General features: G+C 37.8%; 1 protein-coding gene across 1 annotated transcript in view; it reads left to right on the top strand.

Moving 5' to 3' along the window:
* Window positions 1-11,954: 11,954 nt before the first annotated feature.
* Window positions 11,955-20,080, top strand: part of si:dkey-246i14.3 (ephrin A4) — a gene marked incomplete at its 3' end in the record, with an annotated part of 56,770 nt that continues 48,644 nt past the window's right edge. Inside the window, exon 1 of the mRNA XM_048153324.1 lies at window positions 11,955-12,586. Within this exon, the coding sequence (XP_048009281.1) occupies window positions 12,468-12,586 (119 nt within the window). The remainder of the gene's footprint in view (window positions 12,587-20,080) is intronic.

Here is a 20,080-nt window from a genome sequence, read left to right as displayed (position 1 = left end):
CAATATGCGTTCTTATGTATAAAGGCAAATGGAAAACAATTTAAAAGCAGTGTAGCGGAATGCACAAATGTAAGGCAATGCAGCAGAAAAGAACTCTGGAATTTAACCTTTTTTACTTGACATGGTGTCTTTAAATCAAAGGTTTCATGTGCGAGATGTAGGCTATACGTTAAAAACGTCTAATTAGTACATGTTTTTTATAGAAAACAATAAAAAAGCAGTGCTGTGTAGAAAGCAAAAAATGCGCTCTTTGTGATCTGGCCCTCTGGTTTCCAAATCGTTCTGTATCTCATGACATGCCCTGCTTATAATTTCGCATATTGTGCATATTGTGCCTTTCGTATGATAAACAATTTTGCTGCCGTGTTGGGTAACAATTTGTTGTCCAATGTAAAATCCGGGACCTGTAGCAAACCCAGTTTAGAACCGTTGCTGTAGATGCTGTGCTGTAATCGTGTGAATCACAAACATTCTCTCTAAGGTTGTGTACTGTATTCTCAAGCAGCCATGATGGTATACTTTTATTGTCTAAACGCTGTCATATTTGAACAGCATTGGCAGAAGTCAATCCCTGCCTGAAAAGTAAATGCCCAAAGAGGGTGCGAGAGAGAGAGATGAGATAGAATAGGAGTAGATCACCAAGGCAGCAAAGTGGAGCGATGAGAAGGAATTTAACAAGGGGAAAAAAAGCAAGAAACATCCTCTGAATACACTGGGTACCACTAGGAGGTTGCCAATAACAAGTGTGTGGGAAAGACAAGTGTGTGTAACCAGGAAACACAAACAGAGAAAGGAAGAGTTGAGCAAGGACAAGATAAGATGTGCAAGTAACATGATAATGGGTTCGATTCCCAGGGAAATCACACATACTGATAACATGGATACTACACCGCAACTTTGAGTCAACATTTATTTATTTATTTATTGAAATTAAGATTTTAGGTTAAACTGTATTCATACAGTCTAAAACCACTAATGAAATTGTTATGTTTTACTGTCTATACACTTGATTTTCATCCCCTTGGAATTATAAGGTTCCATCTGCATTCTGAGCAGTTCTGAGATATTGAGCTTCAAAGTTTTTGCATTCCATTCGACTTTGAAGATAGAACATTTTTGTTTTCTAAATAAAAAGTCCCAAAATGAACACAACATAAAAAAAAATCACAATGTAAATAGGTTGTCACAGAATAATAATAATAATAATAATAATAAAACTGAATTTTGACAAAAATGTCAGACAGAACCTTATAATTCCAAGGGGACGTTATGTAAATTATAATTTACAAAAAAAGACATTGACATCAGGGGCGTCAATTGGGCTGCCTGGTCAAGTCAATGCAACTTATAATTTTATTCATTGCATGCAGGATTAACTGAGTTAGCCTATATTACTATATGTAGCAAATAATTTGTATTGTTAAATAAAACAGAAAAGTAGCCTAAGTAAATTAAAGCGACCTGGTTGTTATATTCGTGTCATGTAAGATCAGCGGCGCTGCCAATGTGTCTATTCACAACGTGATTTTGCAGCATTGAGTATTGTAGCCAGTCACAGTAGAGGGTATGCATCGACGTCACTTTCCCGCCGGAACGCGCTCCCTCAGCTGGACTGAGTGGCAAAAGAACCTGCTGCATGACTGGATTTAATAGGGGAAACTGCGAAAACGCGAGTAAAACAAACGGTTACAATAAAGGTTGGGCTCGAAAGTGTTTCTTACAACTTGTCAAATAAACGTAATCCATGGATACGGACATGCAGCCAGGAGTCGTGTTTCCTGACAATTATATGTGCCTGATTTCGACTCCGGGGAAATAAAGCAAATCTGCTTGTGAATATTTCATATAACTACAATATAGGTAGGTCTAAATCCGAGTAATCAGTTTTATCAATGTTATATATCGTCATATTGTCCAGCCCTAAAACTTGTATAGTTTTTGTCAGTGTTTATTTAAAAACACTCAATTATGCAGAATATAAGATGGTAAATATTTAATTGATGAGTTGTCAAGACAATACATAACAATACAATATACGTTTACCTCAAAATCCAACATTTTGACACAAAATGATAATTGCAAATCCATGTTTCTCTGAATTGCAGTGATCCATTTGCTGCTTTTTTCTGTAGCTTTCAGCAGTCTTTAAATATATACTTAAGATTTTGTGTCAAAGCTATTTGTACAGTCAATCACAAAGCTCTTTTGGATGTTTTGTGTGTTTTTCCGCGGCATTCACGCTGAAAACCAATGCTGCTGCTCAGTCTTTTGCCACTCAGTGGGCGTGACCGCAGTCATAACGGTCGACGGTGACGTCACGTGCATACCCTCTATAGAGTGCCCCAGGGATGACGCGTTTTTGTAGGCAAAACCCGGAAGCGAGTTAGCATTTTAGGACTTCCGGTTCCAACGCCATAAAGTCTATGGGTTTTTTGAATGGGTTTTTGCTAAATCGCCTGAAATAAGGTCTGTGGTAAACAAAGCCTCTAAATACTTTCACGTTTTGATCTATGACATAAAACACACCAGTTATAACCCACTTGTGATTTTTTAAACTTTTACTGCGTCTTCAAATCGGCGGTTGCTAACAAATTGCTAAAAGGGACTGCTTCCTTTGGCGGGGACTTTAGACGTCATCATTAAAAACGGGACATTTGGACAGCATTTCTCATGAAAAAGTGGATAAGTATTCATACACAGCGCAGATCATAATCAGTGAGCATGTTTTTAAATAGAGTTGTTTTCTAAATAAAGTTTGAGGACGCTTGGTGGTGACGACGTTGATCCGCGACCATGGTGTGCTGTAGTCCGTTTATAGCCTACTGTTAGCCTTTTATATCTGACGACTTTATTTAGGCTTCAAAATCTATAAATGTTGTGTTAACTTGTAAAGATTATCTTGATAGACAAAACGTGTAAGTGTCATAACCCTTTGTTAAACACAGAGCTTATTTTCTGCGATTTTCCAAAAGTCTATGGGAAAAATGAATAGGCTTTCAGTCGAGGGAACCCGCGCGCCGCTAACTTCCGGGTTGGCCTACAAAAACGCGTCATCCCTGGGGCACTCTATTTCTGAAGCGGCTCGAACAACAACACAAAGTATGGCAATGATAATCTCAAGTAGTGTTTATGTGCTTTGTTTAATGTTAATGTGACTTTGAATATCATTTAGTGCTCCCAGCTTTGTATCCGTAGTAAAAAAGCAACAATGGATAATTTAGCTTACCTCAGAACTTGAAATTAAACAAATGGACGCAAGAACGTTAAAACTGTGAACAAACAAGTGTAGGCCTATTCTACGACAAAGATTGTTTTAGTAGCTCAGTATGTATTTTTAATAATGTTTAAATGGTGTAATATTTGTGAAATTGATTATGTAGGCTACTTATCCATTTCTTGCGAGTGCCCTCAAGTTTAATCTCTGGTGCAGTTCAAATGCCGCGAGAGCCCGCCCACACTGTGTTCTGATTGGCTGTGGTTTTTGATTGACGTTTAGTTTTACAAACGAGGACAATCTTTGTAGGATGAACAAAAAATGTTTTTGGTAATCATATTAAAAATAACACAAACTGTATAAGCTTTGAAGTTTTGAGCTTTGAAGTGATGGAAAAATTTCTGTGAAGAAAGTTACTATCAGGGAGTAAGATTGGATGATGTCATCAGGGTCTGCCATACCCTGGCTTTTGGTGAAATGATGCGACATGTAAAATATAAAATATACATTTAAGATTCTGTAGGCCTACTATTTCTAGGTTCCCAATCAAATAAGCCAATTCGTCACATCAAATTATATAAATGTTTTTATGCTACTAATTTTGGTAAATAAAACATTTTGCATAAGTAATTAATTAAAACATGTTTCAGTTATTTTAAATAGTCCTGTGATGTGAGAAATATTTAGTATTAAATAGTTTTAGATGAAATATAGCATGTCACAGAGCAGAATGCCACTCTCACTGCTCGAAGATTCACGTCAACTAAATTCATGAATGAAATATGTATACCACAATAGGGCCTGTGCCAATTTTGAAATTGCACATCATCAGAATAACATACGAAGAGAAACAGGTTTGTTTTACACCTTTATTAAAAAAGACATTCATCATTTATTTCATACACAGACAGCTGTTCAATATCATACGCAATCATATTTTCATATAATCATGTTCTTGTGTGCAACTGTGTGTTATGCGTGTAGTCGGGCATAGAGACAGCAGGCAAGAGACTAAGGATGAAATAAAAGGACAGGCGGATGAAGGCATCAGTCAGTACATAAGGAGACACACTGAGTTTGAGGGAGCGGCAGAAAATTGAAGGGAAAAATGGAGCGAGTGAGGGCAGAGGGGGGAGGAAAGAAAAAGGCAAAAAGAACATTTTGTAAACAGGTCTCTATAGTAACCAGTGCATAATTTGCTTGGTGGGAGCGAAAGAGGAAAAGAGAAGCGTTTACCGACTCGGCTTGAGCCCACCACTGTAATTACCCCTCAGAGAGAAAGAGAGAGAGAGAGAGAGCTTGAGAAAGAGAAACTGTGTGAAAAACATAAAGGCTACAGCTCAACCTGAATGCCTGCGAGTGACGTGTCTTCCTGCTCATCTGTGTGTTTGCGAGTTTTGTTTTGGCATGGCAGGTTTTTTACCTCTTTTGGAGCTTTCCCTTTCATTTACATGAACAAAAGCTCACGCACTCTCACCTACACACAAACACCGTCATGATGCACAAAGACAACACAAACCTGAATGGATGCATTCAGTCACATTGTCTTTAGCTGTTAAGAGCCAACAATATGCACCGTGTTAGGCCAAAAATAAAGCCAAGCATAAATGCATCAATCCCAGGTCTCAAATGTCCTTGCTATCACACTTTCTTCATTGAATTTATAATGCAGCGGGGCAGTTTAGAGAGTGAAAAGCGAAAGGGAACCGGTCTCTCTCTCTCTCTCACTCCCTTCGAGTTTGCATGTGGGCAGCCTAATTAATTGAGCAGTGCCTCTGTGAGTCCGTGTGTGTGTTACACGCCGGTTGAGAGGAAAGTTAATTATAGAGGGGAGAGTGGTGTGTACAGCCTGGTTGATTACAGTACGGCGGATTGGGAAAATGTGTGTTTGTGTATGTGTGTGAGACTGTCAGTCTGCGCCTGTACAGATAACAGGATTAACTCTCCCCTGACAGCTGGAGTACAACAGGGACGGAGAGAGAGAAACAAGAGAGAAATGAGGGAGGCAAGGAGGACATAAGTGACACTGATAGGGTTGAGGGATTTATGGAGAGAGAGAAAGACCCACTGCTGTCGTTTCTAAGAACACTTACTAACCCTATATAAAAAGAGCTGATCAAGAAACTTCAAAAAGGAAAGGAAAAGTTTGCATGGCTTTTTGAGTCACATTCTTCGACTTAATTTAAGTAAATGTTTGACTTAGCCATAATTATAACAACAATCTATCTAAAGAAAGTAACTCTGGGACGCTGTCAAAACTGTCAACTTAAAAGAGTTTTATAAAAAAAAAAAAAAAATGGTCATATTTATACTGTTAAAATGGTTTTTTTAAACAAATGAATGCTTTTATTCAGCAAGAATGCATTAAATTGACATTTACATTGCTTAAAAAAAACTATTTCAAAAAATGTTGTTCATTTTAACATTCTTTTCATGAAAGAATCCTGAAAATATTAAGCAGCACAACTGGATTCATACGGAAGAGGATTAGGGCCAAGCAATAATAAAAAAATAAAACCATCTCGAAATTAAAGTTGTTAAATTTTCGAGAAAAAAGTCGAGATAAAATGTTGAGAATAAACTCGTTAAATTACGAGAAAAAAATACGTTAAATTTCGAGAAAAAAGTCGAGATAAAATGTTGAGAATAAAGTCATTAAATTACGAGAAAAAGTCGTTAAATTACGAGAACAAATTCGTTAAATTATGAGAAAAAAGTCGTTAAATTTCGAGAACAAATTCGTTAAATTACGAATTTGTTCTCATAATTTAATGACTTTTTTCTCGTAATTTAATGACTTTATTCTCATAATTTAATGAGTTTAATTCTCAACATTTTATCTCGACTTTTTTCTCAAAATTTAACGACATTTTTCTCATAATTTAACGAATTTGTTCTCGTAATTTAACGACTTTTTCTTGTAATTTAGTGACTTTATTCTCAACATTTTATCTCGACTTTTTTATCGAAATTTAACGAGTTTTTTCTCGAAATTTAACAACTTTAATCTCGAGATGGTTTTATTTTTTTATTATTGCTTGGCCCCAATCCTCTTCCGTAGATTCAACATTCATAACAATACGAAATATTTTTGGTGCACCAAATTAGATTATTAGATTGATTTCTGAACTATGCTGAAAATTCAAAGGAATAAATTACATTTTTAAAATATATTTAAAAGTAAAAGGAAGACACTGTGATAATATTTCACAATATTACTGTTATTTGCAGCATTGGTGAGCATAAGAGACTTCTTAAAAAAAAATGAAATGAATCTTACTGACCCCAAACTTTTAAATGTGTATAGTTTTAAATGGTTCAATATTATGTATTTCATTTTGCATTGTTTATGAGAAAAGTGCATGCTGTGGGGAGCTAAGTGTTTAACGTTTAAAAGGTTTTTTTTTTTTTATCCTTTATAGACCCAGGGACCCCCAAAAAGGAATTTTCTGTATAATGTCATAATAGCATTATGAACATTAAAGGGACAGTTCACTCAAAAATGAAAATTTTATCTTTTACTCAACCTCATGTGACAGAATTTTCATTTTTTTGGTGAACTATACTTCTTAACTACCATCACTACATAATTTAATACTTCACAGGTCATTTATAAAATTAAAAATTAGTTATAAATGTAGTAAAAGGAGTTCAAGCAGGATTTCTTATTAGTTTTTTTCAGAAATTAAAAATTCAGTATATATAAAAACAAGAAATATGTGCTCAAAAATGTTATTGCCTGACTACAGTAAGCCTACACTAAAGATTTATGTAATTCTTCTGTCATTCATGCATTTATATTATGTCCACAAAAAAAGAAAAAAAAAGGAAAGAAGGTCTGACTTACTTGCACAGATGACATCTTTCATGTCTTGTAGGTCTTTCTTCTCTAGGTGAAGCTATTTATATCCGCTCTGATATGTTGATCGCAGGAAACCATGGGTAAACCCCAAAACATCAGATTCAACCAAGGCAAAGAGCAGCGCTAAAGCTAAAGTAAAAAACAAGTAAATAAAACAATATTCCTGCCCAACTTACTTGCCATTTTATGTTTTCAAAGTCAAGGAAGTCCAGAATAGTGTACCTTTAAAATATATATCTTCTCCATGTAGTTCTCTGACTCCATCCATGTCTCTGATGGAGTACCATCAGAGACCCCTGGTTGAAAGATTTATTGACATCACATAAATACGAATCACATGAACACTAAATCACATGAACAGACAAAAATCATGAATTAAACACCACAAATAGACAACACTTGCTGGTACGCAAAATTAACTAACTAATAATTTTAACAGAGGAACAAACACATCCTTGCATTACGATACATCAACAACAATGCAAATAAGGCCCCAAACATAATGAAGTATGTAAATGCAGATGATTTTAGCTACACAAGCTAGAATTTGTATTTGTGTTATTATGAATGTTTCATTTATGTGTTGCATTATCAGCATTGCCTCAAGGGGCGCTATAGCAAGGATAAGTGTCATCGTCTTCTTATGGTCAGTTTTCTCTATCAGGTCAACTACTGTGTCATAGCGGAGCAACAGTTTATTAGTATATAGTTTATTAACAGTAAAATAGCATAGAAAGCCAGTGGGTCTCGTTCACTAATAATTGAGTGGACTATTTTGTAACTTCTCACCAAAAATGTCACAATTCACATCATGCGTGTACGCACATTTGTTCTTAACCTCGTTCTAAGCTTAACGATTTTAAATTATTTTAAACGAGCGACCGCGTGCCCAAGAATAATTTGCATAAAACATGCCCAAACCATCTCTATATCCCGGCTTTCCACACAGCCTTTCCTTTACAGGTTTTTGTCACTCTCAGCCAGGACTGTCGCTAGAGGGGAGAATGGTGGTGATGATTCTCAGGGGGATTTCAACCAAGGGGACCCCCCTGAAATGCAATTTCAACCAATGGGGGGCCCAGAGCAAACCTGCACCAGGGCCCAAGATACCACAACTGCAGACCTAAGACCTATAAACATATGCCACTCTCTAAAGACATACTCTCACCTGAGAACATGCACAGAAAGATCCTTGAGCAATGCTGCGTAACCTCAAAAAAAAAACTCGGCGAGTCATGATTTGTACATAAAAATTTCACACACAATTTGTTCATATGCATACTTAGTGATAGAAACCCAATGGCCCGGTTTCACAGACAGGGCTTAGCCTAAATCAGGATTAGGCCTTTAGTTCAGTTTGAGTAGTTTTTACATACGTTCACTAGGGAAAAAAAACATTACTGGTGTACATCTTGAGACAAAACAAGGGCACTGACATATTTTCAGATATGTCAGTCCATGTTGCTTTCAGTTAAAACAGCTCAAACATGCATTTTAGTCTGGGACTAGCTTAAGCCTTGTCTGTGAAACCAGGGGAAGAACATGTTTACAGCAATTTACTCAAATACTAACATCTGGTTAACTGGCACAGATATTTTAAGATAACTCTATTGCCCCTGGAGTACTGACGTTTGTTACTGGCAAGACCACCGCAAGAGTGCATGTTAACTATTACGTACTTGCATAAAGAACTTAAACGTTTCTAGCCTAAAACAAGCACACGGGCTAGATCTGAAATTGTATACTCTCGAGTAGGTCCTTTTTTTTAAATAAGTAATTACTTTGCGGGGCAGCACAGTGGCTCAATGGGAAGCACTGTCGGCTCACATCAAGAAGGTCCCCGGTTCGAGTACCGTAGTCCTTTCTGTGTAGAGTTTGCATGTTCTCCCTGAGTCTGCGTGGGTTTCCGAGTTTCTCCAGTTTCCCCCAGTATTGGAGATGCAAAATTGTCTGTAGGTGTGAATGTGTGAGTGTGTGTGAGTCCCAAGCCATGTAACGGGGAGGGTTGGGGAAAGACCTGGCAACCTACCCTGGAAAAATCATTGCCAAGAAAATTCATGGACAGTCTCTCGCATATGGCAAGAGATGGCCTTAGAATCACCAAGAGTCAGATACGACTGAAATGGTAATAGATAGATAGAATTACTTACGCTCTATAGGATATAGTATAATTGTGTGCAGTATGAATGTACTGTAACGTACATTCACCATTTTGTAATTATTATGTAACCTGCTAGTGTATATTGTAAAATAAAAGCTGCAAGAACTTCAGAATATTAAGAAAAAAAACAAAACAAATCTTTGATGGTTTTTTTTTTCTTCACCATTTACTTAGTCTAGGAATCATTTTAGAGTGCATGTTGGCTGACTGTCAACCTCTGCTCTTGTTCAGCTTGCTAAAACTACATAAAACAGGAGCAGGGTGAGGTGGGGACACAAGTTTTGGAACAACACCTGATTGCAGGAGCAGGAAACACACTTCAGAGTGGCACCCTGGAGGAGCACAAGGTGACTGTTCCCCGTTTAGCCCCAATTCTTAATTACCACAGCACTGCTGAGACTCCCACACAATAGCCCAGACCTGGCCCACATGGACCACTGGCACCCAGATCTTCATTTATATAAATCAGAGCTCTGCTGTGCTGCAGATATGACCTCCACAAGGGCTCTAAGCTGCGCTACACCGCCACAAAGACCTGAATATATCCTGTTAATTCTGAGACAGGACAAATCTGCGGTCAGGAAGCGACACAGAGTCAGATATGAAGGCCCAGGCGTGAATATCTCTCTGGTGTGTGTGCCGCCCATTATCATGCTGCTTTATTAATTAGATAATAACCGAGGAGGCCAATTCGGGCCTCTGTGGGTAAGACCTTTTGTGTAATTATCCCACGTTCGTGAGAGCGAGGGAACGAGGAACTTCTGCTTCGTTGTCGGGGGACTGTGAATCCTCCAGAGGGACAAATCACACAGGGGAAGACGGCACTGCACAATCATGTGATATTAATGAGAAGAGGACAGGGGAATTAATAGGTTGTGCCATAGCGAGGGGAAGACTTGGAAGAATTAGCAACCGAATATACCCACCGCCGCGCTTCCCAACGTTATTGGTGAATGCTCTCCACCTGCCGCTAAGAGTGATGGGCCTGCCGCACCACTGGTTGTACCTGCCTCGCATTACTCACATCTTGGGCCAGTAATTTAACACGCGCAGATAATAACAAGGGACCACCGACTGTTGCCGCACATGGTGGCCACGGTGATTACTGCCTGAACACGCACTCTCCTGGGATTTCTGTCGTCAGCAAGGTGAATTAATTCTGTCTCTCCCTTACCTATCAACACATTCACACATACAAACAAAACATGTAGACTCCCACAGAGATAAGCAGGACTAGAGCCAAAGTCTCCAGAAGCTGTACCCCAAATCAACTTCAAGGACACATCCTCATGCACTACTAATGAATGGAATAATGTCAGAAACATACTTCACTGGCTTCTCGGGAAACAATAAAATAAACAAACGCATACAAAGTAGGCGGAAACAACACATTGACATGGACAAAAGACATTGAATTTCCTAGAAGTCTTATGGCTAATGCTGATAAACATGCTTAATACATTCCCCAATGGTGAAAACAGCCCTTTTCCCCTTTTCATGAATAACCAGTTTGAGGAGGAGAATTAGGGTGTGTAATAACTGTGGAGATTTCTCTGCCAAACAAATGTCTTTTATGTTCAGTGGGTTTAAAATGGATCTGCTCAAGTGTTGTTACTGATCTAGTTATTCTGGTTAATCAAACAGCCCATTATTTGGTGACAATAGCTTAACAAAAACCGGATTATTAAAGTGAAAAAGCATATAATTTTGCTGATAATATATACATACATTACACACACACGCACACATATGTTGGTATATGTGGTTTATGGGGACATAGGTGTAATGGTTTTTATACTGTTCAAACTGTATATTCTATCACCCTATCCTACCCCTAAACCTACCCATCACAGAAAACTTTCTGCATTTTTTGAATTTCAGAAAAAAAAATAAAATAAAAAAAAACACACTGTTTTTTTGTTTTCTAAGCCACTTGGTTACGAGGACATACTCTATGCCAGAACACACACACAACCATTCAAACGTTATCATTTTAAAATAACTTTTGGGCAAGCTGAATTTTCAACATCATTACTCCAGACTTTAGTGTCACATGATCCTCCAGAAATCATTCTAATATGATGATTTTATGCTCAAGAAACATTTCTTATTATCAATGTTGAAAACAGTTGTGCCGCTTAATATTTATGTGGAAACTCTGATACTTTTTTTCAGAATCAATAGAATGTTCAAAAGAATAGCATTTATTTGAAATAGAAATATTTTGTAATAATGTAAAAGTCTTTGCTTTCAACCTGCTCAAGTCATTGTGCATATATATATATATATATATATATATATATATATATATATATATATATATATATATATATATATATATATATATATATATATATATATATATATATATATACCCAGAATGGAGAACTGCTGCAGTATTCATTAATGGTAGCCTATCTTTTATGACTTAGAATACAAAGGGAAATGTTAGGCAGAATGACGTCTCGGTCACCACAATTTTTTCTGTAACAACAACAAAATAACATGTTAATTGTGAAGAGATATGGTTACACGAGCCAAATGTTCACGAGGAAGAAACTTACTTGAAATACTTTTGTCCCATATGCGGTAAAAGTGTAGCTGTCAGGCCACTGTGTGCAGCACACCTTCAAAACTATGGAATGTCGGCCCCGCCCCCTAGCTCATTGATTGGCTCAAAGTTTCAACGCGCACCACCCGTGTCCTCCGCCCTGCCCAGAAACGCACTCTAGTCACTCCTAATCACTGTCAACTATCAACGGCCGTGATTGAGAGCGTCCCGCGACTACAAACAATTGTCTCTTCTTTTCATGAGAAGTTTGGAGTTGTTGTCAAACTTGGACCTTATAAGTCAACACTGGATTTACATTTGAAGAAAAAGAAGATATTTTTATGTCAGCGTAAAGTGGAATACTTATCAAATCTTCACAAGGAAATTCTAAACGTCACAAGGAATCGCAAGAATGTTTCTTTATGAACTTGTCGCACACGTCAACATATGTTTTGTAACTTTATAAACTAAAACATGCAGCTTCTTGGTGCATTTAGTAAGCAGAACATGTCTCTCTTGTAAAAGCGTTCAGAGGACGACTTGGGAATTGTTTCTCTTCTATCCCAGTAAAGTTCTGCTGCTGTTTCGTTTTTGTTTTTTGTTTTTACCCAAAACTGAATCTAACCTCAGTTTAAACTCGTTTCATCATCGGCCCACAAGGGCTTGGTCGACTTCAGTCATGAACGTGCCAAGGTGCTCTGGAGTTTGCGCTATGATGAGACTTCTGGCTCTGCTTATACATGTTTTGTCAACGACAGCAAAGAGACACGTTGTATACTGGAACTCTACAAACACACGGTAAGATCACAATTACTTTTAATTCATACTCATAGTGTTGACTGTTTTCAATTAACCTCATTACGCAAGATTGCGGTTGCGTTCCCCCCTGTGCGTAATTCAGCGCGCGGTGCTCTTCAGGAGCTCAGCCCAGTGAATGTGAGTTGACTAAGCCCAAAAACGCTCCCAGATTTGTGTTGCTTCATGTCTGTAGCCCAAAACACACCTGCACCTATTAAAGGGTTTAAATGTGGTAACGTGTCCTCCCATGCCTCACTGTTTCCACCAGTTAAACTTTGATGTATTAATTGTACCTTAAAGGTACACTCAGTCATTTTTTTCTAATTAAAGTTTTAGGCATAAAGAAAGAAATGAGCAGCGTTTTTATAAGTATACCGCAAATTATGTACAATCACATGAGATGAAAATGATAAAAGTTTCAAAAAAAGCTAATGTTTTCTTTTCTATATTGGGTGGGTTGCCACTAAATGGGTGCTGCCATTTTGAAATCACATGACCATGGAAGTTTTAATTATAACCAATAATAGTGGTTCAATGGATCACAAAACTCAGGGTTCGGATCGTATTGTGGTTTTTGAGTCACGGATCAGATAATTTTTCAGATCGGCAAGAAAAAAATATTTTGGGGGTGGGGGTAACTTTGCTTTCCATTTAATACTTAAAGCCCTCTTTAAGTACCCTGATACCACATCAAAAACTATTAGCCTAACTAATAAAGTTCAAACATTATTAAAGGCAAGTGAACAATCAGTAAAAAATAAGAACAAATTCACAAATTACAAGCATAGATATGTACAATATAGCCTAACAAAGTTACAAATAAAGTGAGGTCTAACTAGTATTCATTAATAATTATATGTATTTTCACTGTATAAATTGAATATAGATTAATCTTTGTTAAAGCTGTGTTTTGTAGTTTGATTAACCTTAATGAGATATACAGGTATTTATATGCTGCTGTCACTTTAAGACCGAATGCACGGATCCAAAATAATGATATACATCCTTCTCTTGTTCTTTCTTTTGAGACATAACCGACTGTGTTCACAAGAACACTTGCTGAGACTGGTATTTTGAACAAATTTTGTACGTGTCCATCCAAGTGCAAAGAGGTGCGGAAGAGGAATCAATTCGAATTTTGCACGCTATTTGAAACGCGCCTCTCTCTGTGTGTACACTCCTCCGGTGTGTGTGTGTGTGTGTGTGTGTGTGTGTGTGTGTGTGTGTGTGTGCGGGCTATAACAGCGCACAAGATGAGTAACGAATTAAATTCTTCTTGCCTCTTCTAGTGCTGGAATAGTTTAAAATCTATTGAATGTGTAAACTAGCAAGACAACACACGTGCAAATTATAAACTTTAAGTCTATAGCGGCGAAACTTGAAATTAATCCGCAAGTCACAAGCGAGGTGAACCATGGGTTCACCTGGTCCGTACAGAACAACAAAGATCTGTTTAACCCCTAACTAATAATAATATGTTTAATGTATATGCTTTTCAGTCAGCGCTCAAGGCAATTTACAAAGCCTCAGATAATAAATGCCTATGTTACTCATGTATGGAGCAGAAACAGTGCAACATTGGCATCCGTTTTCAGGCCTTACTGCTTAGGTCTCTCCAGTGCTGGAAAGTTTTGGAATTCAATATTAAAGTGGGTCTTAAAGATCTTAACCCTTCTTTTCCCATCGATAATCCTCGGACCTATTCTCTTTTGTAATGTTTCTCAGACATCTCTCTTTCTACAGTCTTTCTTCAAATCTCTCTCTTGCTCACTCTCTCTCTTCCCCCATCATGAGTGTATACACCCCCTACTGCTGATTGGCTACAAGTTTGTTGTGGTGCTCGGTCCGATCAACTTTCAACAGCATTTTTCAGAAATTGCTTACTGCACCTTTAAGTGTGGAAAAACTGTTCCCCACATCTGAATATGCCTTCTTCCCTACTATATGGTATGTCAAATGTACATCAAATTATTAGTAGTTTTGAATACAGAATATTCATAAATCAGTATGCAAATATGTTCCCAGATGACTGAGATCCTGAAGTGCGCATACATTGGACTATGAGGCCATGGGAAAGGATTATCATATTTATTAATGACAGGGAGCGGCGATGCAGATGAGGTTGTAGGTCAGATGACATGGCAGATGTATTGAATCCAGATTGTATTCATACTTAATGCATACTTATACTTTGTTTGAAAATGGTCAAAGAAGTTCATCAATTGAATTGAAATTAAGCTGAAATAAAATACAAACATAACTTAAAAGTTTCAAAACTAAATTAACCCAAATTTTGGACTGTGCAAATTAGATCGAATATGAGATTGTCCGTTATATGGATGTTTGTAGAGTGAAACTGGGGGAAACAAACAAAGAGGATCAAAACAACAGATAAACAAACAGCTTCGGTGTGAAGCAGCAGCAGTTAGTAATTATCTTGTGTATCTGTGTTCCAATTTCATTAATTGGGATCAAGGGTCAGAGCTTTTGTATCTGTTGAAAGGGGGAATCAGCTATATGCTGTAAAATCCAATGCCCTCTGGCTCCTTACAGTCTGGTGAACAATTTCTCTAGGTTTGATCAATTAGTGCTGAACGTAGCACTAATTAAATAAATCAATGTTAATGATGTGTGCAAATCAGCCCTCTTCCTGCAGTGCTACAGATCTGTCCTCTGTCTTGCTCTATAATGGTTTAATTGGTGTCATTTGTTAGACTGATGGCATGCTCACCTGCCACTCCAGGTGTTGTCTCGGTCTGGATTGGCTGTACGAGTTTAGGACAGCCTGGAGGGACAGCTGTGCTCCGCCCCTCTCGGAACACCTCGGACATGGGAAGCTCTCCATATGGACATGTTTTTCAGCGACAGGTCTCGTGTAGTGACATGCAAATAGTTAAAAAGCTTGAATCTAGTTCCTTTGTCATAGCTCATTAATTTCTCATCAGAGAAGGAGGGTTTTTAAAGTTTTCCAGGTTTGTTGTCTGGCATGCAGCTTATTATTCATATGATAGAAAGATTAATTTTCTTATAGCTTGTGGGCTCACTGACGTACACAATCCGACACTTGCGTTCAAGGTTGGTGTGTAGTCGTGTTTAGTCTTGTTATGCAGTGATGTGGTTTATTAACACAGATTTAGGTAAAGGCATCTGCAGACTAAACATCAACTCCTTTGCTTCACGGTTCTCCGGTGCTGCAAACAATGAACACGTTGCACAGACATTGATTTTTGCTGTTTACACCAAATAGGGCAATATAACCAGATTAATGAGGCTCGGTTTTGGATACATGAGCGCTGCGAGGTAGTCATGTAATTTTTCATCACATCAATACTTTGGAAAGAGTGGGAGAAACTAAAGACTTTTGGGTTTGTCTAGCTGTGTGTATTATATATATTTATTTTATTTTTTTCTTCTTCTCCTTAATCTCCACTCCTGCCTTTCACTTGTAACTGAGCTGTGAACTGCTGTGAGAAACATGTTGCTTTTCGTTTATCAGTTGACGTTTTAGATGGCCTGCCAGGTGGATAAAGCTTATAACGTGTGCTTTGCTCTTATCTGTCACGCTCTCTCTGCTTGCCCTTTTATTTCCTCATGTTTTCTTACGATCTTAACCAAAAAGTTTGAAACCTGATGCAACGGCTGTGTAGACACGCAGTGGAGCTTTCTGACTTAACGCGGACACACACACACACACGCATTCAAACCCTCATGTTGTTCCAAGGTTTTTTTCTTCTGTAGAACACCAAAAGAGATATTCTGAAGACTCTGCTGGTCACTCTTTTCCATACAATTGTAATCATGTCAAGTCAAATTTTATTTATATAGCACAAATTTAACACAACTATAGTTGATCCAAAGTGCTTTACAGTAAATAGAGATAAGAGAGAAAAGTCAAGTATCAAAATCGATCAAAGAGTAATGAATGACTGAAGTGTTCAATCTTCAAAAATGCATCATTAAGGCCCGGTTTCACAGACAGGGTTTAGATTAAGCCAGGCTTAGGCCTCATTTCAATTAATGCATTTAAGTGGCTTTTATAGATGTGCCTTGGAAAAAAAAAAACTACTTACTGGTGTGCATCATGCACTATATTCCAATTTTTCTGAAGATAGGATAACTTTGTATGAGATACAGACCAAATTAGTGAGCCCGATCACACGAAAATGCGTATCAATAGTACGAGTTTGTAATCTCGTAGAATATATACGCCAAAATGAGTTTTGGCGTGCTTATGGTACGCAGTTTTTCGTGTGCATATGATACGCACTTTATGGCGTATTATACGTACGAACCCCCCACCCCCATCCTTACCAAGAGCGTATCATATACACGCCATAAAGTGCATACCATAAGCACGCCAAAACTCATTTTGGCGTATATATTCTATGAGATTACAAACTCGTACTATTGATACGCATTTTCGTGTGATCGTGTTGAATTAGTTAGTTATTGCAATTTTGTTATTGTTCTGTGGGGTATGTGAAATTATTATTAGAGGGAAAAACTTAAAGAAATGTTGCCTTGGCAACTAACTGAAATAAGACTAGTTTAAAGATGCAATAAGTGATTCTCTACAGAAGTCTAAATGTATTTTTATTAATATACATCATCTGTAGAAGTTCCTCCAAAACAACGAGCTTATGCTGCATTTACGTCATAACTACCATAATTAAGAGATGGCAACCTGTGACGTTCTAACCGGAGCTGTTCAGTCAGACTTGGAATTATGCATTTCCATGTCAACAGTATCAACATGATGAATCTGCAGCATTATTGTAATGTTATGTGCTTTGAGACATGTTTAACGCCATCTCTTGTGACGCTTTGTGCATTCATGTGTTTGTGGAGGGTGGGATCATAAGCTTTTAATGCTAGCAGGCTAACGTTAGCATTTCCCAGTTCTTTAAGTTGAACAAAAATTACTGAAATAAAATTAAATAGAAATAATATATAAAACGACAAACAAACAAAATGACCAACTTAAAAATTAAAATGAGAACTGGAAATGTGACAATAAAAGCTAATTCTAGTTAGAGCTAAAGCTAATTGATGATCTTCCCTTCTAAGGGGCTGGTAATGGCTGTGACTCAATCACAGAGTTAGTGAACACACGGACTGTAAAACAAATCATTCAGACCTGTTTTGTTAACTGGATTCACTACTGTAATTCATTAAAGATCCAACTCAAAGGAAAGATTTGTTCAGGAATTGAATTGGACATTCTTGTGCCAAGAACAGCTACAGATTTTCAGTGAATAAGTAAATTTTTTATTATGTTCGTCACACAAATCTGTTGTATGCCTTCAGAAGACTTGGAATATAGTGTATGTATCACTTTTGTGATGCTTTTGCTGCATTTTTGAAACCTGAAAGCTTCATTTTCAATTCATTGTAATTGCATGGAAAAGTGTGACCGATGAATTCTTCAGAATATCTCCAGAGAGGAAAGTCATGCAGGTTTGGAACGGCATGAGGCGAGTAAATGTCGACCAGTGTTGCCAAGTCGAATTGGGCTACTTTTACATTGTCGTCACTAGTTGTTTTTCATGTTCGTGGGTTGAAGCAACCCCAAATAACATGATATTTAGCCCCTGGAAGCAAATTTTTACAAAGGGAACCCCATCAAAAACATGGATTTTACATCACAGAATGGGATTTTTACCAATGAGACACCCCTGAAACACGATTGGGCTAGATTTAGGATAGTTTTGAGTAGCAATTGAGTAGGTTTTGTTGTGAAAACCTGTCAACCCTGAACTTTCATTTTTTGGTGAAACTAATCCTTACGGACACATGCAAAGATTTTATTAGGTACATCAGTGATGTTGAACCTCTACCTTGTACAAATTCAGCTTACCTTTTATATCTGTTGTGTGTGTGTGTGAGTCACTTACTCAACAAGTTTGAGCACATTTTTAATACTCTCGAAATGCCGAGTGCCTCATTCTCAACACCTCCCTTTTATCTCTCACTGCTACGTGTTTTTCAGAGCGGGATGCAAAAAACAGTATTTATTTTAATTGCTCATTTTGAAATAAACCATCAATTAATACCCAAGGAACTTTGAATAATTTCAATCGCGTTTGTGCATAATGGAGGACTGTGTGTTCACATGGGTGTTAATTCATGCGTACGAGCGCATCAACCCCCCATACACACACCCCAAATACAATGTAGTATGTTTTCTCCTTGATTCAACAGCGAGAGGCGGGATCGGACCTCTCAGGCAGCACGGGGGCGGACGCACCCATGCGCATGCAAATTTAAATTAAAGCTTGAAGATCAACTGTAATTTTGCTCAATCAGGGCTGTGTCGTGATTGGACCCCTAAGCACGTCTCGTGCTTGGCGAGGACTTCCACAATTTTCAGATAATCTCCCTACTACTTCTATAAATCATTAGCTACGAGAACCTGTGAACTGTAATCAACAAACCTTCTCAGAAATAATCACACTCGGTCTCGCATTCAGGAGGAAGTAAGAAAGTGAACTCCCTGCTGCTTTCACTCGCTCACTGGTTATTATGTGGTTGACTGTATAGCTTAATGTATCATAGTGGGTTGTATAATTATCCATATGAGTGGAACTATATTTACTGCATGTTTGTTTTCGTCTGTCCTGCCCAGCGTCTGCCCGTAACCTTTAGCAATCTGCAACACATTGTCATGAACAGGCATTTCCCGATAATGTAGATGACCTAAGAAATAGTTAGACTGCATAAATCAAAAGAAAATGTTGCGAAAACAGGAAATATTCCTCAACCTTGTACTCGGCAACCTCAACTATGTCCTTATCACATTTTTCCCTGCTGTGTAATTAAGAAATATGTTCCGAGGAACTTGCCCTCGCACTGCTAGATATATCCTCTGCTAGATATATAGATTAATTCTCATGTAACTTTTTTTTTCATGGCACATTTTCCTCGCTTTGTATCGCAATATTTTACTTGGCTTACATAGGTGACTGAAAACTTACTTTTGAAATTGCTAAATTCGTAACTGTGCATCCTTCAGAAGATGTTCCTTTTTCTTCAGTGGTCTCCTATCAGCCTGTACAGTAAAGGCCACCTGGCCCAGTGCGCATGAAGAGATTTTGGAGGTTCATAGAGGGACTTTACAGACAGACTCTGTCCTATGGCTTGTTCCCGATTCGCTGAGGTCCAGTCGGCTTCTTTGAAGAAGTCCCAGCCGATATAAGTTGATGGACTGAGCATGAAACGGATATAATCTTATAAAATGGGTCTTGAGCGGTGGAATTTGGCCAGAGCTGGTAGGGATAACCTTTCAGTCTACCTTGGAGAAAGTCATATTCTGTCATCTGTTTAATATTGTAATTTAGTGATTATATGAGTTTCAGATTTTTCTGTGTGATTGCGCAGGACCGGCTTCCGCTGCACACAGCGAAGAGAGAGTTTCCATATTTTCTGCCTTGCCTGGATATTTGGCTAATACCCACCGTACAGATCTTATCAGCAAGTCCACTCCATTATCTCACA

Source organism: Megalobrama amblycephala, linkage group LG13 (genome assembly GCF_018812025.1).
Source record: "Megalobrama amblycephala isolate DHTTF-2021 linkage group LG13, ASM1881202v1, whole genome shotgun sequence".
Taxonomy (NCBI): Eukaryota; Metazoa; Chordata; class Actinopteri; order Cypriniformes; family Xenocyprididae; genus Megalobrama; species Megalobrama amblycephala.
Note: the sequence above shows the minus strand (reverse complement) of the source record. Positions and strands in the feature narration are given on the sequence as shown.